The sequence below is a fragment of the Scophthalmus maximus genome, chromosome 19 (genome assembly GCF_022379125.1).
Source record: "Scophthalmus maximus strain ysfricsl-2021 chromosome 19, ASM2237912v1, whole genome shotgun sequence".
NCBI lineage: Eukaryota > Metazoa > Chordata > Actinopteri > Pleuronectiformes > Scophthalmidae > Scophthalmus > Scophthalmus maximus.
The window spans coordinates 10,407,133-10,428,724 of NC_061533.1; the positions used below are offsets into that span (position 1 = coordinate 10,407,133).

Here is a 21,592-nt window from a genome sequence, read left to right on the forward strand (position 1 = left end):
CCCTAAACTTTGGGCACTATATGTGTTAAAAACCCACATCTTTGCACTTTGATGTAGAATCCATTATTTTAGTAAAAACAGAATGTGCTGAAGCTCATTAACTGTCCACATACTTATGGCCTAGACTGTAACTTTGTAAACACGCGGCTACATCAACTCCTTCTCGGTACATAGAGCATTACTAAACCTCTTCTCGGTGTTATGTTGGTTTGGGTGTTGTGGATATATCACCCAGGCCATCTACGGTTACATCATATGTAACGTTAGACATCTTATTTGGCATCAGTGTAATTGGCAGTACTTAAGATGAACTAATGAGGACTGAAGAGGGAACAAAACATGAGCGAAAACCCCTCTTCGATTGAATTAAGTTAAATTGGCTGCTTAATTCAGTTTACGCTCACATTCAATTTGATTTTGGCTGAGCATGTCTCTTTGCTTAATCATTTTCATAATTTGATCGTAACTTTAATTAAGCAAACAGTTAGAATTGATAACATGACAAGGCGCTTCATAGGCTGGCAGTCATATTTAGATCATGATTACGGGTGAGAAGGGGAAATTAATGTAATCCTCTCAGAACTTGTGAAAACATAAATCTGTTTGACTCTTCTCTCTCTTCCTTTAATAACCTTTGTGCACACACGCTTTATACGTGCAAGGCTATGCAAAATATCAATGGCTTCAACAGTGGAGAGCAAACGCAGAACCTTTTGCAGAGAAACTCCAGCCTGTGCCTTCAGGATAGCGTTGCTTTTTGTGCAAACTTAGTTTGGGGGAAGTGACAGCATGACCAGAGGAGGTTTTTAAAGGATCCAGATGCTGACACTGTCACAACTCTTTCACAAGGAAGGCTCTGCTCATATTTCTATACCACATGCAGCCTGACTTTGAGGAATTGCTGTATTTTTTTTTTTACAGCTTAGCGCCCATGGCCACAAAGTCTAGACTCTGTATTACATCCTTCTCCCTGTGCCTCAGCAAGGCCCAAAACTAAACCCCATCATCCATCCCATCACCATCTGTCCAATCTTACTTTATTTTTTCTTCCCTTTATCTATCTTTTCTTCCTATTGCACTTCTTCTTTCAGACGGATGAGTTAGGATCTCTTGTGGGGACTATACCTCTCTCTGTACCATCATCTGTCCTTTTAGTCCCCCAATCCAACCCCGTACCTCCTTGGAGGGGACCCTGGATCCCTTCCTCCGCGACCACCAGCTTTCCACCATTGCAATGAGGCAAGAGAGCACTACACCGGCTGCCAGGACACAGAAAACACCGGCGAAGCTGTGGATGTCCAGGGCGTTGCCATGCTGCCGTGTCTGGACTGAGCTGTACAGGTCACAGGGGCTGTCCTTGGGCCACCACTTAAGTTTCAGTATATCCATGTCTCCGTTCTGCTGCAGCTCCAAGATTCTAGGATAAATGGCAGAAACACAGGCATGTAAGTATACAACACACTCAAAGAACACAGAAGCTACAAAATGTGAGCCTACATATCACATAACAGTAAAAAAAAATATTGCATACGCGATGTGAAATCAGACATTTTTTGAATCTACGGTGTTGTGACTTCAGATTTCTGGACATTGAGAGAGGTCATCAAATACACACAGAAGTGGGAATGCATAAGAAGACCGACAGGCATGAATGATCAATAAGTCAGCAGCAGTATTCAGACGAGCAACACACCATTGTCCAGAATGGGCATAGTTTCTGGGTATGATAATTTAGAGCAAGTCATTGGCACTAAACCTGACAACACTGCAGCTTCGACCGCAAATGCTGTAACTCCTCTCCTCCATTTGAGGGCAGTGTGTGCCAGTTTAAAAATCCTCCCCGAGCCTCGAGAACCATACTGGGCCGTCACACTCATTATGTCTAACATTAATATGTTTTGCAGCACATCGCAAGTACATTGCCACAATGTCATTATGCAGCCCAGCTTTAGTCCCACGACTGATGGCTTCAGAGAGAATAGAGCTCAGAGGTTGACGGGGTCCCTCTGCTTGCCTCCAGCTTACTGTTTGACTGGGTGTTTCGTTTTGTTTTGGAGCAGAGCTTCAGACACACACGGACAGGCAGGCGTACAGAGGTTCTGTTGCCGTTCGGCTGGATATTTAACAGGCCATGGAGGAGAGAGGAGCACAGGGAGAAGCAAAGACAAAGAAGAAAAAAGCAAACTGGAGAACGCACTGTGTTGTGTATATACTATACTGTAGCTCCCCACATACATACTGAAACTATAGATGCATATAATGAAGGGATAAACCAAGCCCCTCACACTGGCTGACACCAGCAGTGCAGATGGACATTTCGGAAATGTACAAAGCTAAAAACGGGATTACATGCATTCCTGAGCAAACTTGAACAGGTTACATGTGTACACAGAGACAGATGTCTGCAATTGTGCAGCACTTCCTGGGGGCAACCGCCTGCTGCAATTTCAATGACAACATGCCGGCATGAATGACAGTGCCCATCTCTCAGCTTCCCCTTTCCTCGAACAGAATACACAAAATGGACTGAAATCAATCAAGAAATGCAAATGAGTCCCGTAGACAGTTTACATAATTAATTTCATCCACAATAGCCAGAAAAAACACGGTTAATTTCAATGTAAATCAGCTAAACAGGCTCAGCACGTTGCTCTATAACCATGTCACTCTCATTTAGGGACATTGTCTTATCGCGGCTCTGCTGAGCTGGTGGGCCTGTGGGTCCCACATGGTTAAAATGCCATTTGTGGTTGGGTTAGGGGTTAAATGATGGGACAGACTAAAAAGTGGGAAGAGAAGAGGAGCACACAATAAGAGAGGAATAAAAAAAAAATCCACAAACAATTATTGTAGTAGGAGCTCATGTCCACCAGCGTCTGGCTTGATTGTGAGATTGTTTGGCTCAGATCAACGAAGATTATCGCCAAGATTAGATAAGACTCTGTGCTGATGATCCACAATTTGGCTCCAAAGAAACAAACAAATTGAATCAATCTGATTGGCACTGATTGATTTCTAGACATTACAGTATATGGCTTTCAGAAGTGATAGTATAGTGGCAGCTTTGGTCCAGTTACATGCCCTGGTTATGATCCTACACTGGCATGAATATGAGGTAGTCAGAATCTGTCTCTCTTCTTCTTTCAGTAGTGCAGTGGGGCTCCGCTCCTTTTCCTTTCAAAAATCTTGTGTGACTTTTCGGCATAAAAGAGGACTTGGACCTGCCTCTGACGCTGATTCGTGTTTTGACCACTCTTTGCACCCACTGATTCGTGTTGGTGGTCACTGGTGGAGCAATAGCACGAAAAAAAGATTTCACTGTAACACGCAGTGCGCACTGTTGATATGCACGTTTTTGAACGGGGCCTGTGCTTGATCACAATTTAGAAGGCATCCTTACAGTAATCAGAGAATAATGAATTGTAAATGGAAGTTTTTTCCCTCGAGAAGCGTTGTGCCTTTCATACAGGAGGCTACTGACCTTTTTGTCTGTCACTTGTGATAACAGATGCTTCTCACACGTACACATAAACTAGTCTGCCCTCTGACAGGCAGCTTCAGAGAAAGTCGGATTACACACAGGCTAATGAGATGGAATATGAGTGATCCCACCTATCAAAGATGCCCGGCAACGTGTTCTCAAGATATTTCATCATTCCTTGCTTGGAATTCAGCCAACTTTGTGTCTGAGTTGATTTCGTTTCATGTCTGTCAAGAGCAGAGGCACGCTATACTTTTGGAGTTGCCGTCTCTCATCTCGGCTCCTGAGATGTCTGTAACAAAATGTTCATGTCACACAGGTTGTGTCCGGCACTTGAGGAGTGGAAATAAGCAGTGGTTTCATGTACTTTGACATCTGTGTACACAATTACTATGGACAGCAAATACCGGTGAAAAGGGAAAAAGGGAAAAACTAAACTAATGCATACAGTGATGCCCCCAAAATGTAACTGTGAATTGTCTCATAGAAAATGCCTGATGATTTAAGATAATAATAATAAAGGTTTAAGATCAAAGTTCTCATGTGATGTTCAAATATCAAGGCAAAGGCTCACTAACGGCTAACCTTTTCCGATTCAAGATAATCAAAAGGAAGCCACAACACATTAACTAAGAAGGGTACTCCCCAACTTGATCGTAGATCAAACAGATCAAAACTCAAAAAAAAGACTTTCATCATAGAAATTATGCGGATATATATATCTTTCAGAGAGGAAAGAGCGGAGCAGATTTGTGATTCAGGACAAAGAGCTTTTCCTCTCTCTCTCCCTTATATTACGACCCTGTCTGTCTGTGCAGCTCACCATCTATCATTCTGGTGTAATTGGCCCAATCAGAGTTCTGCAAAGGCGGCTTGAATCACACACACACACACACACACACACACACACACACACACACACACACACACACACACACACACACACACATACACACACACACACACACACACACACACACACACACACACACACACACACCCCCTTACATTCCCTCATATTCATCCCATAACTCTGTAATAGTAGATAGTAGGAGAGAGGAGAGAGATGTCCATCCCGGCAAGTATTATGTGACGTTCGCTCTCATGGTTTTTCTTTTTTTTTCTCACCAGAAAATCAAAACATTCAGCCGTGCCAGAGTTGGGACAGATGGTGCAAACCAAAAGTGAAGAGGGGGAGGTCAACATGTCACACGGCAGGGTTCTTTTAAATGTGACAGCGATGGAGATCTGGTCCAGGGCTAAAGCTCTTGTGTGAACGGATATCGTTTCAGGTTTACAACACTTAATGAAAATGTAGTAATATGGATGTAGGCTTAAAGATTACCTGTTCATGTGAATGGTGATGTGATTTGCATTTTGAAGGCGTGGTGGTACGGATGGAGATTACTTCTAATACGGATGGAGCTTTCGTTTCAAACCACCCTTTTAAAACTACCACAAATTAGTGTGGATGTAGCCCAAGTGTGTTCCTAATTATTAACCCCCGTGTATAAAATCAGTTATTGGCTGGCCTAGAGGATTTCTTTGTCTGCTCATGGAGCTCCTGTCCTTTGTGGGGGGAAAAATGAGCAGGGTGATGCTCATTTTTAAACACACGAAGGCAGTTACAACACTGTGCTTCATTTATCTCTATCCCATGGCTGACAGGCAGGATGAAAGGCTACTGTTAGCTGCCTGACAAAAACATGGGTTGAGTCAAAGGTCTCCCACAGTACGCCATCTGTCTAGGTCTCTAATTTGGCGGCTGCTGTCTAACCGGAGGAAAAAGAAACGTGTCTTCCCTTGACAAAACACACACATTTTCCTGTGCACACACATCGACACAGATAGAACGCAGGCACAAACAATGAAGGCCTGCACACACACATTCAAAATGCACTACAATTCAACAATGACATAGCTTGGAGCAGCTAATTAAACCGTGCACGTGTGTATGTATGTGTTATGGCCTTGTATGTGTTCATGAAAAGATTCACCACATTACACAGAGTGTGATGGAGTTCTTGATTAAGCACAGGAGAAGACATTTGACAACCAATTTATTTCCTCCAAAGTAGTTTGCTTTTCCCCGCACAGTTATCAATAAACATTGTTTTGCTTTAATTTCGGTCTGAATAAGTAGAAGATGGAACTGAAACACTGTGCAATCAGTTGTGTTTCTTAATTTATTTTTCCTTCCTTCAAGGGCTGTTGGAGGTTTTTTCCTTCTGGGGTCATCAGTCAGCACGAAGAGGCCTTAGGTACTGGGGAGATAGATCAATGTAATCACTGGAAATAGCATCTATTGCACTGTATTTCTTTTCCTGAGGATACACATGGCATAAGCGTCTTGTCTGCAAAACATAATACTGGGATTGCTAAATCCTGTCTGTCCTTCGATTTTCTCAACAACCACTAATCTAATCGACTTCAAACTTCGCGGGTGTAAGTCCAGCATTGACTGTGAAGTGTTTTAAATGAAGTGTTTTACATGAACGGTTGTTGAGACCTGTTTTTTGTAAGAATGGCACATTTCGAATGGGCACATTTTTTTGTTTGTTACTGGTCTCATCAAATGCATCATTGTCAACGTCATCATGTACAAAATACGTGAAGGTTTCAGTGTCAGTTTCAGCTGCATACACAAGGGGGAGTAAAGTGGGTTTTTATTAGAATTAAATTTCAGAACAAGGGTTGATTAGAGTGTGTCTACAGTGTGTGTCTGTTACAGCCCTTTAGAGTGACGTAGCTACGTGTGTGTGTGTGTTTGTGAGTGTGTGTTTCTGTTTGTACCAGTGTTTTGCTATTGCGCATGTTTGCATGAGTGCATCTACGTGTGTCTTCGAGTGTGTCTATGAAACAGCTGGTGTGCTGTGAGATGCATTAACACTGTGTGTGTGTGTAATGAGTTATCACCTTGCTGTAAGATCGTTGACTTTGACTGGGGAGCTCTATAATGACTTTAACACTCCCACTGGCTGTTAAAGCAAATGAGCAAGGGTTGCTAGTAGGGGGGGGGGGCTACTGTGTGCCTCTCACTGTGTGTGTGTGTGTGTGTGTGTGTGTGTGTGTGTGTGTGTGTGTGTGTGTGTGTGTGTGTGTGTGCGCGTGCGCGTGCGAGTGTGTGTGTGTGTGTGTGTGTGTGTGCGAGTGCGAGTGTGTGTGTGTGTGTGTGACAGTGTGTGTGTGTGTGTGTGTGTGTTTGTGTGTGTGTGTGTGTGAGACAGTGTGTGTGTACTCTGTCTCTGCCTCCCCATTTTCTCTGCAGTGGCTGCTACTGCACGGACTAGATGTTGCTATGGCAACTCTACGGCAGCAGCCTTGATGGTGGGATGATCACACATTATTAGTTGATTCAAGCTGAAACAAAGAACAGCATAGTTGACTTGGACATGGGGCAGAAAGGAAAGTCTTGTGTTAATGACTGTTTACATAATTTACACATTGAAGCTAAATCACTGGAATCACTGTAATAAAAAAGAGACTAATATTAGAGACACTATGCAGCTTCCTCTTCTGTTTGACTTAATCAGAGTTTTGAATGACCCCTTAGGAGTTTGAATCATTTTAATTATCTGAAAAATGGATTTCCTGTTTAAATTTGAATTACATTAAAAAGTTGGCTTTTAGGTTTGCATTTGACATCGTTGGACAGCAACACCTATCTGTAACAGTTTTAATGAGCAGCCCCTAATGTTGTAAATGATTTCCCTACTGGAGAGAGTTAAGGGACTGTTAAGAGATTTCACACAGTGTTGCTGCACCACTGCTGGGGTATGGGGAGTGATTCTCTAACTCAAATAGATGGTGTGACTGTTTAAACAGACTCAAAGTGAGCTTTTGAAAGCCAGTAATCCGAGCAGCTGGCAAACTAATCATTGAGTCATTGGTATTGATTAACTGGGCTATCAGCCTCCTCAAGGCTGCTATCGGTTATGGAACAATACAAATCTCACTTATTGCCTCCTTAAATGCCACTTTCACTCCATATATTGAGTTGATTCTGCAGCCACTCCCAGGGCCATCCACATGGCCCCTACACATGCGGGTTATGTCCCGTGCTGCTCTTTCCCCAGTAGCAGGCTTTACTGCAGCTTAGAGGATAGGGTATAATATGAAAACTGTTCAGTGAATTTCAGAGCAGGCTAAATAGACCGTTTAATTGTTTCTATGAGAAGTGTTGAGGCACAGAAAGTCATAGTGTCTCAGAGCATACTAACACAGGAGGGATAGCGCAATGTCTGTAGCAACTAGTCTTGGCGCTCTGTTTTAAACATCTTTGCACATTGTCGAAAGTGCATGGTGCAAGTGGATTTAGGGAGTGCAAGAATCACCTAATGCAAGTTAAATGGCGGAAAAAGGTCCCAGCACCGGGTGCGTTGTTCAAAACCGTACGGAATCTTTTGTGTTTTGGGCGTAACATAAAAATCCAGGTGAGCTTGCAACTTGGCGGCTTGCTGTTTCAATAGTGAAATTGACGGACAACAAGAGAGAACGTGTTTTTACTCTGTGTACAAGCAGATCCTCTGTGTGTAACGAGCACAGTGTCCACGTGTTGAGCTGCCACCTTGTGGAGCATATAACTTTAACAGGGAAATACTCCACCACAGATTTCAGACTAGGTCTTTATTGGCCAAAAGTGCAGTCACATTTGGCTTCCTCATGATCGCAAGGCACATGATGGCCACACCTCATTTCAAAAGCAACACACCTATGGGCCCACATACGGTTTTGTTTTATATTTCGAAAAAGCAAAGGTGCCGGATGGGAACATGAAAACTGCAATCTGTTTGAAACTAGACAAGACACTTGTGTTGTGTTTGGTGCCAGGTGTAAGTTATGGCCCTTCATTGTTTTTGTACAAATATTGTTCTCCTGTCACCTCTGTCGCAAGCACAATTTTGAGTAGACACAATAGACACAGAGACGTGAGGAAGATGTAGAACGAAGGAAAATGGAAGATTGATTGAGAAAACAAAAAGAGAGCAACAAAAAAGAAATATGACAGTGCTCACGTTGGATGGACGTGTGACAAGAAAATCAGGTAGGAGAGCACAGGTGAGAGAGTTGGGTGGAAGAAGGAAGCCGAGTGCTGGAGGAGAAAATACCATGCATGAGATGAGTGAACAAAAGAACGTCAAATGGAATGAGGAGCTGGGTAGAGAGGTAGGGGGGGGGGGCAGACAGAAGTGCTATGCTAAAATGAGTTTTGTTGCTCTGAGAGGACCATTGGCTGTCAGATCCTTAAATGAGAACAACATTTACTAGCTTAGAATAAAGCTGGCAACATCTGCGGTCTCTGTCTGCCGCACTGGTGTTAACGTCACTGGAAAACATGATGGAGATTAATGTTCAAAAAAGTCAAATACACACACGCACACACGCGCGCACACACATACAGGGCGGTTGTGGCTCAGGCGGTGGAGTCGTTTGATCCCAGCTTCCGCCAGTCTGAATGCCGATGTGTCCTTGGGCAAGACACTTAACCTTCAATTGCCTCCGGCAGCTCTTCCGGCATGTCTATGCATGTGATAGAAAAAAGCGCGGTGAATTGCAGAGCTGTTTGAATGTTTGTGAATGGGTGAATGTGACTCTCCTGTAAAGCGCATTGAGTGGTCTATATGACTAGAAAAGCGCTATATAAATACAATCCATTTACACAGACGCACACAGACACAGACACGCAAAATGTTGCTGTCCGAGTACGAGCATGTCTTGTACGACCATGTTCTTTGTGATTATATGTGAACTAAAACAGTAAGTACAGTGAGACAGACACATTCTGTCTCAGGTTCTTCGAGATGAAACCTTGTGTGGCTGCTGGTATTTCACCTCAGAGGGAAATGGGGTGAATGGAAAAGTTTATAGCTTAAGCAATGTATTCAGTTTTCTGGGTGAGAGACATGATCTCCGGAAAATTTAGTTTTCCTCTCACGTATTACGAGCGCAGCAGGAGATGGTCTGAGTCAGACGTGTTCACACAAAGAGGAAAATTCCAGGATCATTCGGTGGCGTCTGGGTAAAGCATGCAGGAGGCAGAACATGATGATAAGTCCGCTGCAAGGGGGGGAAATGCTTTTGTTTACAGTCATCAACACGCCCGCTCGCGCGCTGTGAATATTCCTGCTGTATTCTCACATGGGCTCGCACAGACATTTTTCCGGAAATTTTACTCGGGGGCTGGCGGGATATGTACTGGAAAATGTCAGCAAACAACCCACTGTCCTAAGATGCTGAAGCACCAGAAGTTTGCTGAAATTTGCTGGACTTTATTTTTGACCTGCCTATGGAGAAGAGGGAGAATCAATAAAAGGGTATAGGGTTAGACTATAATTATTATTATTACATCATGTTGTGTTTTGCCATTTGTGACCTGCCTCCGAGAACATGCCAAAACTGCCTCTTAGTGATAAAAAATGAGAGTCAAAAAAACAACCACAGACCGACCTGTGCTGCAGCCGCATTCTTTACTTGTCCGAATCAGTTTACCACTTTTGCAAGCCGAGCATTGACCGAGTCTCGGTGAGGAGCAGAGACACTGGATCATCGACCCAGCCAGCGAAGGGTACCTGCGCCTGATTATTCTCCCCCTGTATTTCAATTAAAAGAAGCTGATGGAAGCGGAGGCTGAATTACACTGACCAACAGCCACACATCAATACCCAGACGCCTGAAAAGTCTGCTTATTCAACCACAGGCTGCTGGAGTCATCTCAGACAGAAACATTATTTCAGCACTGGTGGTGCATATTTGAGTTTGCTTCTATAGTGGAATCATTTCGGTTCCAAAAGTGGTACACAGAAATCTTTCCAGTGGCCTTCATAGTTGTAGAAGGGTTATTGTCACTACCTCATTTTAGTTGCACAGATAAGATCTATCTTGCAGTCACGGTGCGCACAACCTGGTTGGCTATTGAGGACATTTGCTTAATTTCTAAATTCTAGTTTCTTTTAATTGCCCCTGACACAGTAATCAAAGAACATACTGATGAACGGTAACATCAGTATGTTCCAGGCATCCTGACAATTTCAATAACTAGTGCAGTGTCTGTGCTAAACACGCCTGCTTGGAAAGGGCCGTTTGCTCAGCCTGGGGTTTTGTTGGTTGCAGCTTTTGAACAGCAAACGTGACCTGCAATGATTGAGACAAGGCAAGTTAAGACCAGCAGCGGACTTGGTGAGGACCTGCCGTCCTGAAGCCGCGCCCCCCTGCCGCTGCACAAAGTGCTCCCGGCCTGTTTATTCAGAGTTCGGTGAAGACTGACTCAGAACGCGGAACCTTGAAGTGGAAAAACACTGTAGACACCGACATCAGGGGCAATTTCGGCACATCGACTGGAGAGCGCAGGCATCAAACCATCAACCTTCCGATTAGTGGACGACCCACTCAATCTCCTGGGCCACAGCCGCCCAAGAAAGGACACACACGTTTCTTGTTTATGTCTAACATACACATTTCCAGAGAAACAAACTCCCCGATTCATTCAATTTCATTTCAAGGTTCACAATAATGAGTCCCAGCCCCCCGCTGCCTCAGAGCATTGTTCGCCTGTTCATTCAAAATGTATTTTACGTTAATGGTTTCACCAAATTTGCCACTGCACTTCCTTGGGCCCCCAGCAACACACTTGCCAAGATTGAAGTAGACTGAATGAATGTTTTTTGAGATAAGTGAATTTACATACATACAGACAAAGATTCCTTGCATTTCAAACATGTTGATTTTCTCAGCAAAAGCTCTGAAACACTGATTGTGGGTTTGGAGAGATGTTATGGGCTATAGCCGACTTGAGCAATAATCGCTGAATAATTACAAGTTATGAGTATACAACCCGTTACTTCAGTTGTGCAGAACAGCAAACAATGCTCGAGCTGTGTGAACTTTCCAACCCGCCCAATTTTCTTCTGACAAACACTCAGTCCATAATTGTTGCGTCCCCCCTGACATTAGAGCCTGACATTCTCTTTCTTTGCTGGACAAATTATGGCACAGTCGAGATACGCAGCAAACCCATGTGTTCCATGGTCCATCTAGCACGGTGAAGTCAAGTGAAAAAGTAAATGTGTGTCAAGAATCTTGTATTGCATAACTCTCGTTTGAGCCACAGAGTTTATCGTGCGCAGCGATGCTTTTGGTAAGACAAGAGGCTGAATGCAAAGGTGTCACTCAGGGCAGGGGTCTGAAAACAAAACAGAGCAGGAAAATGGAGACTCCGCAGAGAAACACACAGGACCGGTGTCCCGACACAAGACCGTCCGTTGTTCCTTCAGGAACCAGGGCTCATCACTTGGACGCCGTTGCCCTTTCAGTGTGTCTCCGTAGTGAACCCCAACGAATGGGGTAAGAGAGGTTATTTACCCATGAGTCTTTGGTCCCTCAAGTAAAGTTTGCAAAGCTAAATTATTCCAATTAGCACTGTCGGGGTCCAATGTCAGACACTTTGTCAACAAAGTTTTCAATTAAGCATCATTAAACCACAGTGTGTGGGTGAAGTGGAACAGATAATCAAGCCAAACTATGATAAACAACAGACAGAAGTCAAACAGTCATTAACCACCATTAAGGCACCAAGCGAGCAAGAGAGTGACATGGAGAGAGAGAGAGAGAGAGAGAGACATCACGAATTGTGATTAATAAAGATTTGATGAATGTATGTGGGCTGAGTTTGACTGTGATAGACACGAGGAAAAGTGGCAGCTTCAGAGCACAAAAGCCAAGAGAAAGTCAGAGGTAGCGGGGGAGATTAGATTGACACTTGACATTAAATCGATTTGCTGTCATCTGGAACAATGTCAACGTTGTTAAAACAGATGAGTAGGAGGCAACATGCACAACACTTGCTTGATCTGTTTCGTGCTGCAGAGATTAAAGTTCCCCCTTCAAAAAAAGAGAGAAAGTTAATTCCCTTATACACGGCCCCATTGATTTACTAAAAATGTCATCAGAAAGGTGCTTCTTAACCAAAAAGTCAACCTTGAATATAAATAAATGAATTGGTGTGGAGGTAATAAGTGTGTGCAGACATGTCTTTCTTTAAAGTTGTGAGTTGAGAAAGACACAAAAATAAATGCATTATTCCCTCCATGGATAAAGATTTCCATGGATTGGAAGCTGAGCGCTTCAGAGACGACGTCTTAACTTGAGCTCACTGTTGAAACGAGTGTATCTGTACGATGGGGAGGGAGAGGTTTTGATTCATATATCTTGGTTGATCAAGCTTTATTTTGATTATTCATAAAGCTCAAATATAATCTGATTACATTCAAAATAGGAATGAGTTTGAACCATGCACAGGAGGTGCTGCAAATGCTTCTTTGCATCCAAGTGTCTCTTTTTCCACTCTACAGTAATTGTGTTGTGTCCCCCCTCCCATCCCATTGGGATCAGAATGGAAATTGAAAACTTGGAGTTACAGATTAGTAAAGAATACAAAAGGCAAATACAATAAATCAATCATTGGGAAAGAGAGAGACAGGGAGACAGGGGAAGAAAAAGTAAACCCCCCAAAAGACGAGTACTCAACTCAATATATCACTTGCTCCATGGGCCCCCAAAAGAAAAGAAGAGTAACTGAAGTCAAAAATAGTAGCATTATACAGAGTTAGAGACGACAAAGTATAAAAGCTAATGCTGCTAAAATTCTGTTGTGCAGTGACACAAACTATGTCATACAAAACTCTTTTTTTTCCTGAACAACAAACAACAGCTGTTTGTGATAGAAATGACATAAAACAAAGGAAAGCAGACAACCAGCACCACGGAAAAGCTGGAAATCGCGGAACATTTCTTGAAGAATTATCAAAACTGTTGCCTTCTACTTTTTTTGTTGATTGACTGATGGACTAGCTGCAAGGTTCACCTCGAGGGCAGATTTCGGTGGCTAATAATGTCACTACACCGAGTTTCAATGCGTGACTGACAGTAAGCAAACCTCCTTACATACAGTTGACTGGATTTTATTCTAAGGTTCAGGCGTAATGAGAATTTTTATTGGCTGCATTACAGGGGGAATAACAGAGACCTGTAAGAAATACTTTTTTTGTCCGAGCTAGTTTACTACTGTGAAAGCTGTGACAGAGAGCTAATAGTACAAGACCAGATATAAAACCCCAAGTCCCCTTCTGCAGACTCTGTTTAGAAGCTGTAAGATTTACAAAGACATATTTAAAAGCCACTTATAAGTGTCCTTCGATGGTGCAGTTTAGTCTATCTCTACCATACACATTTCCAAAGGAAAAAAAAATCCCCTGCACGATTCAGTAAATTTCACTGCAAGGTTCGCAATAATCAAACTTTCAAAAGTCAGTTCATCAACAGTTTTTCTTTGAACTATTTGACTGTCATCAGAGCTGCTGATATGAAAGCTTTCGGGAATATAAGATAGAATCACAATCAAACTATTTTTATGAACCATGTACAGTTTACGTTGTGTTCACTGTGACCCAGAGCACTTTAATATCACTTAAAAACAACTTTTAGACGAGAACTATTTTACTACTTTCATATTGGTGACACGTCACTTACTGTGGCCGGACTTTTATAGTCCGGTTAGGATTTGAAATAAATACATAAAGGAGCTGAGGCTGTGTAGAAGGAATCGAAGAACTGAAATGGAGACTGCAAAAAATAAATAATAAATAAATAATGTTTATAGTTATCATATGCGGTACACATACATCTTGCTCACACACACCACACATCACCTCTTACAGGACGTGTATCTCCTTGAAGAATGAGAAAATTATCAATCTGAACAAACTTCAAACTGTTCAGGTCAAGCTCATCAAGTCCGATCATCTGATGGGCAATAGTTACCATGGCAGGAAATTGCAAGCCCCAGAATAAGAGGTTGATTTTATTTCAAAATTTGAAACCCACTTTACTGGGGAATGCTAACCACTGCAATTTAACCTGTGGTCTCTGAGGTGTGATGTATCTTGGACTGCAGCAATGAGCTGCCGCTGTCGCATACGTCATTTGGCCCCTCAGGGGTAACACACAGCATCCACTGCAATGGTCCACACAGAAATACACTCTGCCTCGGCTCTATTTCAGGAGCCCACTGATGGACACTCGCCGGCAGCAAGGTAATAAATCCACAATATGAATGCAACTTTGTAGATGAATTGAATGTAATGAGTAGCGGGCCCTTAATCAAATCAGTATCATTGTTATTGTAGATCCTGAACGCCATGCACAGCAAATGTATGCTGAAATTGAAAAGAAAAATTTCTCTGAAAGCAATGCTTTGATAGCATGACCCTAATATCATACTAATGTGCATATAATTCATTTTCTCTGCTATGCTTATTCCAACTGATGGTTATCATTGGCTTTCATTAAATTTGTTGTACCTGCTACACCAAAGATCAAGTCAAGATTTAAATTCTGCAGTCCAAACCATAATACCACACAATGAGGTAGCTCATCAATCTTGCGACTAAATTGTACATTTTCATGTTCAATATGCACAATACAATGTCTGGCCAATATCTTATCTTCTCAGACTGCAGCAACCTACAGATGTCCATTTGCAATGGATTAAATAATAATATGACATATAAATCTTCTTCTTGATATTTTCACATCAATGCCTGCAGACACACACAGACAAAAATAATACATGTCTGTGAGAGAGGGTTTATTTTTTATTTGTTCCACAATCTTGCCCCTTCAGCTCTTCAAAACAACTTGTCAGTGGCGGTCAGTTTGAATTAGCGGACCAATCCTTTACACCACTGTGCTGTTTTTTTTTTTTACTCTGATAAATCTGCAGACTGTCTCCATCAATCATAGAACATTTACACCTACAAGCATGTACACAGTCGCACATTATTTGTTCTACAGCTCCAACAAATACACCCAGATATACACACACTCCCACACACACAGGAACATGGGCATGAAGAGGTGGTGCACTTGAACTCGGGCAGAGTATTCTTCACAAAATATAGTGGATGAAGACAATTGAGTTATAACAGTCGGTCTATTTCTACAGATACTGCCTTTCTCTTTTTCTCTTTAAAGTATCATGGCAAATAAATTCCATCTCTCATATCACCGCCAGGACCTGCAGATAGTAAATGGTTCTCAAAAAGTATTTGGAACACACACGCGCACGCCTTTTGCACGCACACACATAGTAAGAAAGTAAGATTCCATCTTCAACTATACCACACTATCTCTGCCTATGTGGATCTTTATCAATTACTGGTGTAATCTTATATGAGTGTGTTTATTTTCTCTGTTCATGTTATTAAATGTTATTTTCTGAGGACATTTAACTTCAAAATGTGTTCGAATAATTTATAGTAGTTTATTGTAAATGAATCTTAATCCAGCACAGATAATATAACAGATGGTATATATAGATAAATGGGGACTTAATATTGATCCTTGTGGGACACCTAAGTATTCAACAAAGCCTGATTTAAAAGCAAATGAAAGCAAAAGCAGTCTTCCAGCAAGAAAATAAGCTGTAACCAGAATTATCCAAATGTATGGAAAACAAATCTATGACAGTGTTTTGATGTGATAGCCCGAATCAAAAGCCTTACAGAGATCTTGATATACATCGTGTTCTTATAAAACAAAGATAGAAAAGCCTGAGGCTGTATTCATTATTGTGTTTTTCTGTCATGTCGTATCTTGTCTTGTCAAGACATGAAATATCAATTGAAAAATGAAAAGAGAAACATGCCTGTCAGAGCATACTGATATTGTCATCAGTATCGTTACACTGAGACTGTGTCAGTGCGTAGCAGATGTAGTCTGCTTTTTATAAATTCTCCCATAGGCTCTGGTGGTTTTTGGATACCTTTTGCCCAATACTTTAGAAATCTACTTTAATGGATGAGATTCAAACAATGCACTGTAGCACTGATGAAAGTAGAATTGTTCTGCCTTTGGTGCAGATACTGCAGCCTGTGTCATCTGTAGACATCATAATCATGTTATCATGCTGAAATACTAGTTCCACAACATTTGTCCTCAGTATTTCAAAGAAAGGTGCTGTTATCGCATTCTAGGTTTATTTCTGCTGAAGGAGACTGGCTGCTGCATAATTTAATAGGAGTTCTCCTTTTCCTTTTTCCAAGCAAACCTATGCAGACAACCATACAAATATAGATTTAATTTTAATTGCTATCATTAAAGATAATTACGTTCTGCTCAAATGCAGGTCGAGTTATTGCACAGACAAATAAAAACATAAAATCTTATTAGTAAATTATTATTTTATGTTCACAAATGGAGGTGGACCAGTAAACAAATCCAATTGAGAGCTGCATCAGCAAGTTGCCAGATTTGTTATGACTGGCCCACCCAGAGATAATCAAGCAGAACAAAACATTTCTTTCTATGATGTACAAGGCTAATAAAATTCTGGTTCAACCTCTACTTGGCACTTCCTTGCTTTATTAATCCATATGAAACAGAAACAAAAATGATAAAATTCAAAGCAAAGAAAAACAAAACAATTATTACTGTGATTATTTTTTCTCTTGATTATTTCTCTGTCTATCATCGTGTGACCCAAGGGGACCAGTGTGAACAAAATGTCTTCCCGAGAGTGTTACATTGCCCCTGAAATAATAGGAGGGGATTGGAAACATGGCCTGTCAATTAATTGCTTGTTTATTTTAATAACAGCCATGATAGGCAATATTCTGGAGCGAAACGCTTCACCGGATATGCAACTATAAACAGACATATCTTGAATCACTAAGTAAAGCTCACATGTTTTCGACCCACGCATTTAAAATGTGTTTCCATCTCTTGCCACACAAAAAATACGACCGACTATTTAACATGATACAAATAACAGCAGCTTAAATTAAGGCATTAAACATTTTTGTTCACCTCCCATCTTGAAATGATCTCATGTGTTACTCATGGATAAAGCCAACATGATTCTCTGTAGGGATGCAAACAATCCTTATATGGCCCTCATCGCCACCCTTCACCTCATATAACGGAACCTGCAATCTAGTGATGTGGTTAATTACATCACAGTATGGCGTCAAAAAATAAATGCAAGCAAACAAAGAAGGACACTCGCAGAAACGCAACACAGATGACAATGATTAATGACCTCTGTGTGGAGTCAGATATTAGTCCAAATGACCATATACAGTAGATAGCGAATGGATAAATTAATACATTCAGTTACTGTCTTGTTCCGTGAGATACCAACAAAACTCCCACTGTACGCTACAGCCACTAGACAAACAGCTGGGATGAGTGCGGGTACGTCTACACAGTCAAGTCTTCTTATTCGTGATGCTGAGTTGTCACACTTGCTCAACCTCGACGTGAACCAAAAGTTCATACTGAGGTTAAGCGACCTAACTGCACCCACGCCGTGAAAGTGCCATTCGACCCTTTCCTCTATAAGATCAATGTGAAGTTTATTCTACTATTTACTTGGTGTCTGACCTAGAGAGAGGATTCTCCAAGCACTGCCGAGGGGCAGACTTTACAGGGGTGGCCACTTTTATTTGGCTGAAATAAATTTGGAGGAGTCGTTAAAATCTAACACGACCTCTCCGGAAGTTGAATATATATGAACGCGATTTTTCATGACTCATCACAAAAGTGGAGGATATTTTTTCTCAAACTAAAACTGAGCGCACTATGACTGAAATAAACAGTTCAGAACAAAAGTGAAGGCCAGCTCCGCGAGAAATGTGCTTTACATGGCGGAGGAAATGCAGTCAAGGATGCCGCTGACTGTTGTGTACTGTTACGTCTCCTACCTCTGGGAGAAAATGTCCCGGTAGGGGCTGCCGTGTTGCATGGCGATACCATATCCACGGTCTGGTGCGCTGCTGCTGACCGTGTAGAAGGAGCAATCCTCGTCATTGTTGGCAACGTACTCCAGCACAGCTGTGTCCCACACAAAGCCAAACCGGCCAGACTTCACCTAAAAGAAAGAAAGAAAAAGAAAAGACGCACGGTTAACAATATTCGGGACGGTGCATCTTTACCCCGGGTTACACAAGAACTAGTTTCTCGATCTGTTTGAGAATTCATTTAGTCAGTTGACAAAAAGCACTCAAATTAAATGAACATAAGCGGAGGCATCGCGACATCTCTGCCTGATGACGACGCATAATGTTGAAACAGTATATCGCAGATATTTACCTCGAGAAATATGTCATATGCATTGTGTATTTCATTCTTTAATTCTTAGTTTAATGTCTACTTGTTTTAACTACCCTCTGACATTCATTGATTCAAACATCTATTTACTGTATACTCCCAGAGTTTTGTTGAAGTTGCCCTCAATTACAACAATGTCTCTCACAACAAACCTCATTGCAAATGCCCGCAACAAAACTGCATGAAAGTTATGAAGTTTTTCCTTTGTGTGTCTTTGTGAATGTGCTCAAAATGTGGTCTTAAATGACTCATTCACCCCGGCACACGGATATTTCATAACCAATGATTATCGTGTTGTACCATAAGTAAAGTCTTTGTCTACTGAAGGATGAAAAACTTAAAAGTCACAGCAATTGACTGTAGATGCTCAAGCCTTCATGGCCTGTTGACTCATCATTACTGTGCCCCGCGTTTTTTTCGACACATTTTACATTTTGATGGGTCTGTCTTTGTTTTGCTTATGTGTGATCAAACTGTAGGTAGGTGTAAAGTATGTGCTTGCAGCTCGTGGTTAAGAAGAAACTGAGGTTCAAAGTGACTGAAGGCAAGAATAACAGTTTGTTTTAAAGTATTTTGGTGCCTGTTGTCAACGTGGCTTCTCATCATCATTCAACAAATGTATATTTTACATTAAAATGAAAAGTGGAGAATAAACAGCCTGGCCAAAAGATATGCATTCTGACACTTCTGTGCTGACAATTCTCTCTCTCTCTCTCTCTCTCTCTCTCTTTCTCTCACACGCACATGCACACGCACACACACACATGCACGCACACACACACACACACACACACACACACAAACACAAACACACGCTTTTGATCTTTTTCTTTTCTTTTTCCAACATTTATTTTGGACTAGGTATGTCATTAACTTTAATGGAGCTTCATGAAATTTTCAAGCTCCTCTGTCTTTATTGTGCATGTGTGTGCATGAGCGTGTGTGTGTATGTGTATGTGTGTGTGTGTGTGTGTGTGTGTGTGTGTGTGTGTGTGTGTGTGTGTGCTATGTCACCTCAGTTGGCTTATGTGTGATAACTAATGTCTGAGAACCGACAAGACTCTCTGATTGGATAATTTCACAGTCTGTAGTCCTCTCTGAAGTGTGTTCGTGTGAATTTTGGGGGTTGTGTGCGTGCCTGTATTCATGTGTGTGTGTGTGTGTGTGTGTGTGTGTGTGTGAGTGCAATAATTCACTACAGGGCATTATAAGGGCTCGTTCTGCTCTTTACAACCTTAAAAAGAGTAGGAAGAGTGCTTTATTACTTTGAAGAATAATTTTATGGCTTTTCATTATTTCTTTTGAATTGGAAAGATTATGGGCTTTGTACTAAGAAATTAGTAAAAAATCTGTTTCAGCTGCTTACAATTGAACAATTTTTTTCCACACTAGGGTTAGCTGAAAAGGCCTGAAAAGAGTTTTTATTCCCAATGACCTCTGATGTCAGCCACACTGAAAACACAACCAAAGCTTTACTTATCTAATGAACATTGACTTAATCCTTTAGCATACGAAGTGTCTGAATTCTAAGCATAAAAGTTCTCACCGTGGAACTAAAGGTGGCCATAACCCCTGAGAATAAAATCGCTCTCAAGAGGAAAGATGAATTAAAGTCACGTGACACATTCCTCCATCAATGTCATCAATTAATGTCAGACATGTTTAAACTTGCACAACCCTTTGACAAGTCTAGAGATTCATGTTGTCAAAATGCAAGTGAAGATGAGGAAGTCATCTCTCTTGTTTTTCAACTTTTCAGATTTTTGCTCAGTTCACAGGAATGGTGTCTTGATAGGAAATCAGAATTTTGTCAACAACAATAAATACTAAAGGCAATTTTATACTTCTGTATTGGCAAACAAATGGTGTAGACAAACCCTTTCTCAGAAAAGGAAAACATCCATTTTAGTTGTTTAAAAGCCCATTCATTATAAAAGTCCTGTCAATCAAGCTAAGAGTGGACACAACTTCCAATCCGGTCGTCTGAATTTAGATTTTGAGGAAATATTTTGCTTATATTTGTATCACGACAAGACTGTGAGGCAAAGAACACAAAGACAAGCAGAATCGAGTTTGCGTGGATTTAAAAGCCTCTGTGTTGATGCCTTTAAGAAGAAAGAGCAGAGTGGAATTAATGTGTTTACTGAAATAATGGAGAGCGGAAATAACTTGCATTACTCTTCATCCACCAATATTCATAGAAGAGACAGATCAAAACAAAGGAAACACTCAAAAGAGTATAAAATGGAGCCTGTATAAAGCAACAATAAGTGAATGTGCATAACACACCTGGTCTAAAATCTTCAAAACACAATATGGGGGAGGAAAAGGTTGAGTGCTTCTGGCTTTAATGCTGCACACTGAATGTTGTTACTTCTGCAATAAGAAAGCCTAATGGAATAAAGTGGTATGAAACTTTTTACTCTCACAAACACACTGGCATGTTAGAACATCTTAGATTTTACTGTCCAGCCAGAATTCGGCAGAAGCGTAATCAGGCAAATCATGCCATGGTTTTTCACTCAGGAGTTTGGGACCTCACATGGTGTCACGTGAAATTGAGCACGGTTCAAATCTTCCCATCCTTACTTCACAATAGAACTTTGTGTTTTAATTAGATTAAACTGTACTTAACAGTAAAATAATAGTTATAGCAATGCCAACGTAGCATACGGTCACATAAAAAGGAATTGCCCCCGCAATGCAAATGATGCTGGAGCCTGTGAAGGGAAAGGCTCTTGCCTGCAGCACCTGCTTGGTTTCATGAACAGAGACAATGTACCACTGAATAGGGAGCACTTGATTTGATGTTGCACAAAAGTACTCTGGATGCAAAGCATCAGTTTAATATTGGCTCAAATTTACTTGAGGCAAAATCCCGATCGGAGGGGTAACATCGCAGTGAGGGCGTCGCAGGCCGGCTATCACCTGCTGCTGTGAAGCCTTAGG

At 41.5% G+C, this 21,592-nt stretch overlaps 1 protein-coding gene across 3 annotated transcripts in view; it reads right to left on the reverse strand.

Moving 5' to 3' along the window:
- grid2 (glutamate receptor, ionotropic, delta 2) overlaps nt 1-21,592 on the reverse strand; it is a 434,177-nt gene that overhangs the window by 13,224 nt on the left and 399,361 nt on the right. For all 3 annotated transcript variants that reach the window (XM_035639568.2, XM_035639565.2, XM_035639566.2), the window contains exons 14-15: nt 18,238-18,404; nt 1,177-1,417 (exon numbers count right to left, since the gene is read on the reverse strand). In XM_035639568.2, coding sequence (XP_035495461.1) covers nt 1,177-1,417; nt 18,238-18,404 — 408 coding nt within the window. The remainder of the gene's footprint in view (nt 1-1,176; nt 1,418-18,237; nt 18,405-21,592) is intronic.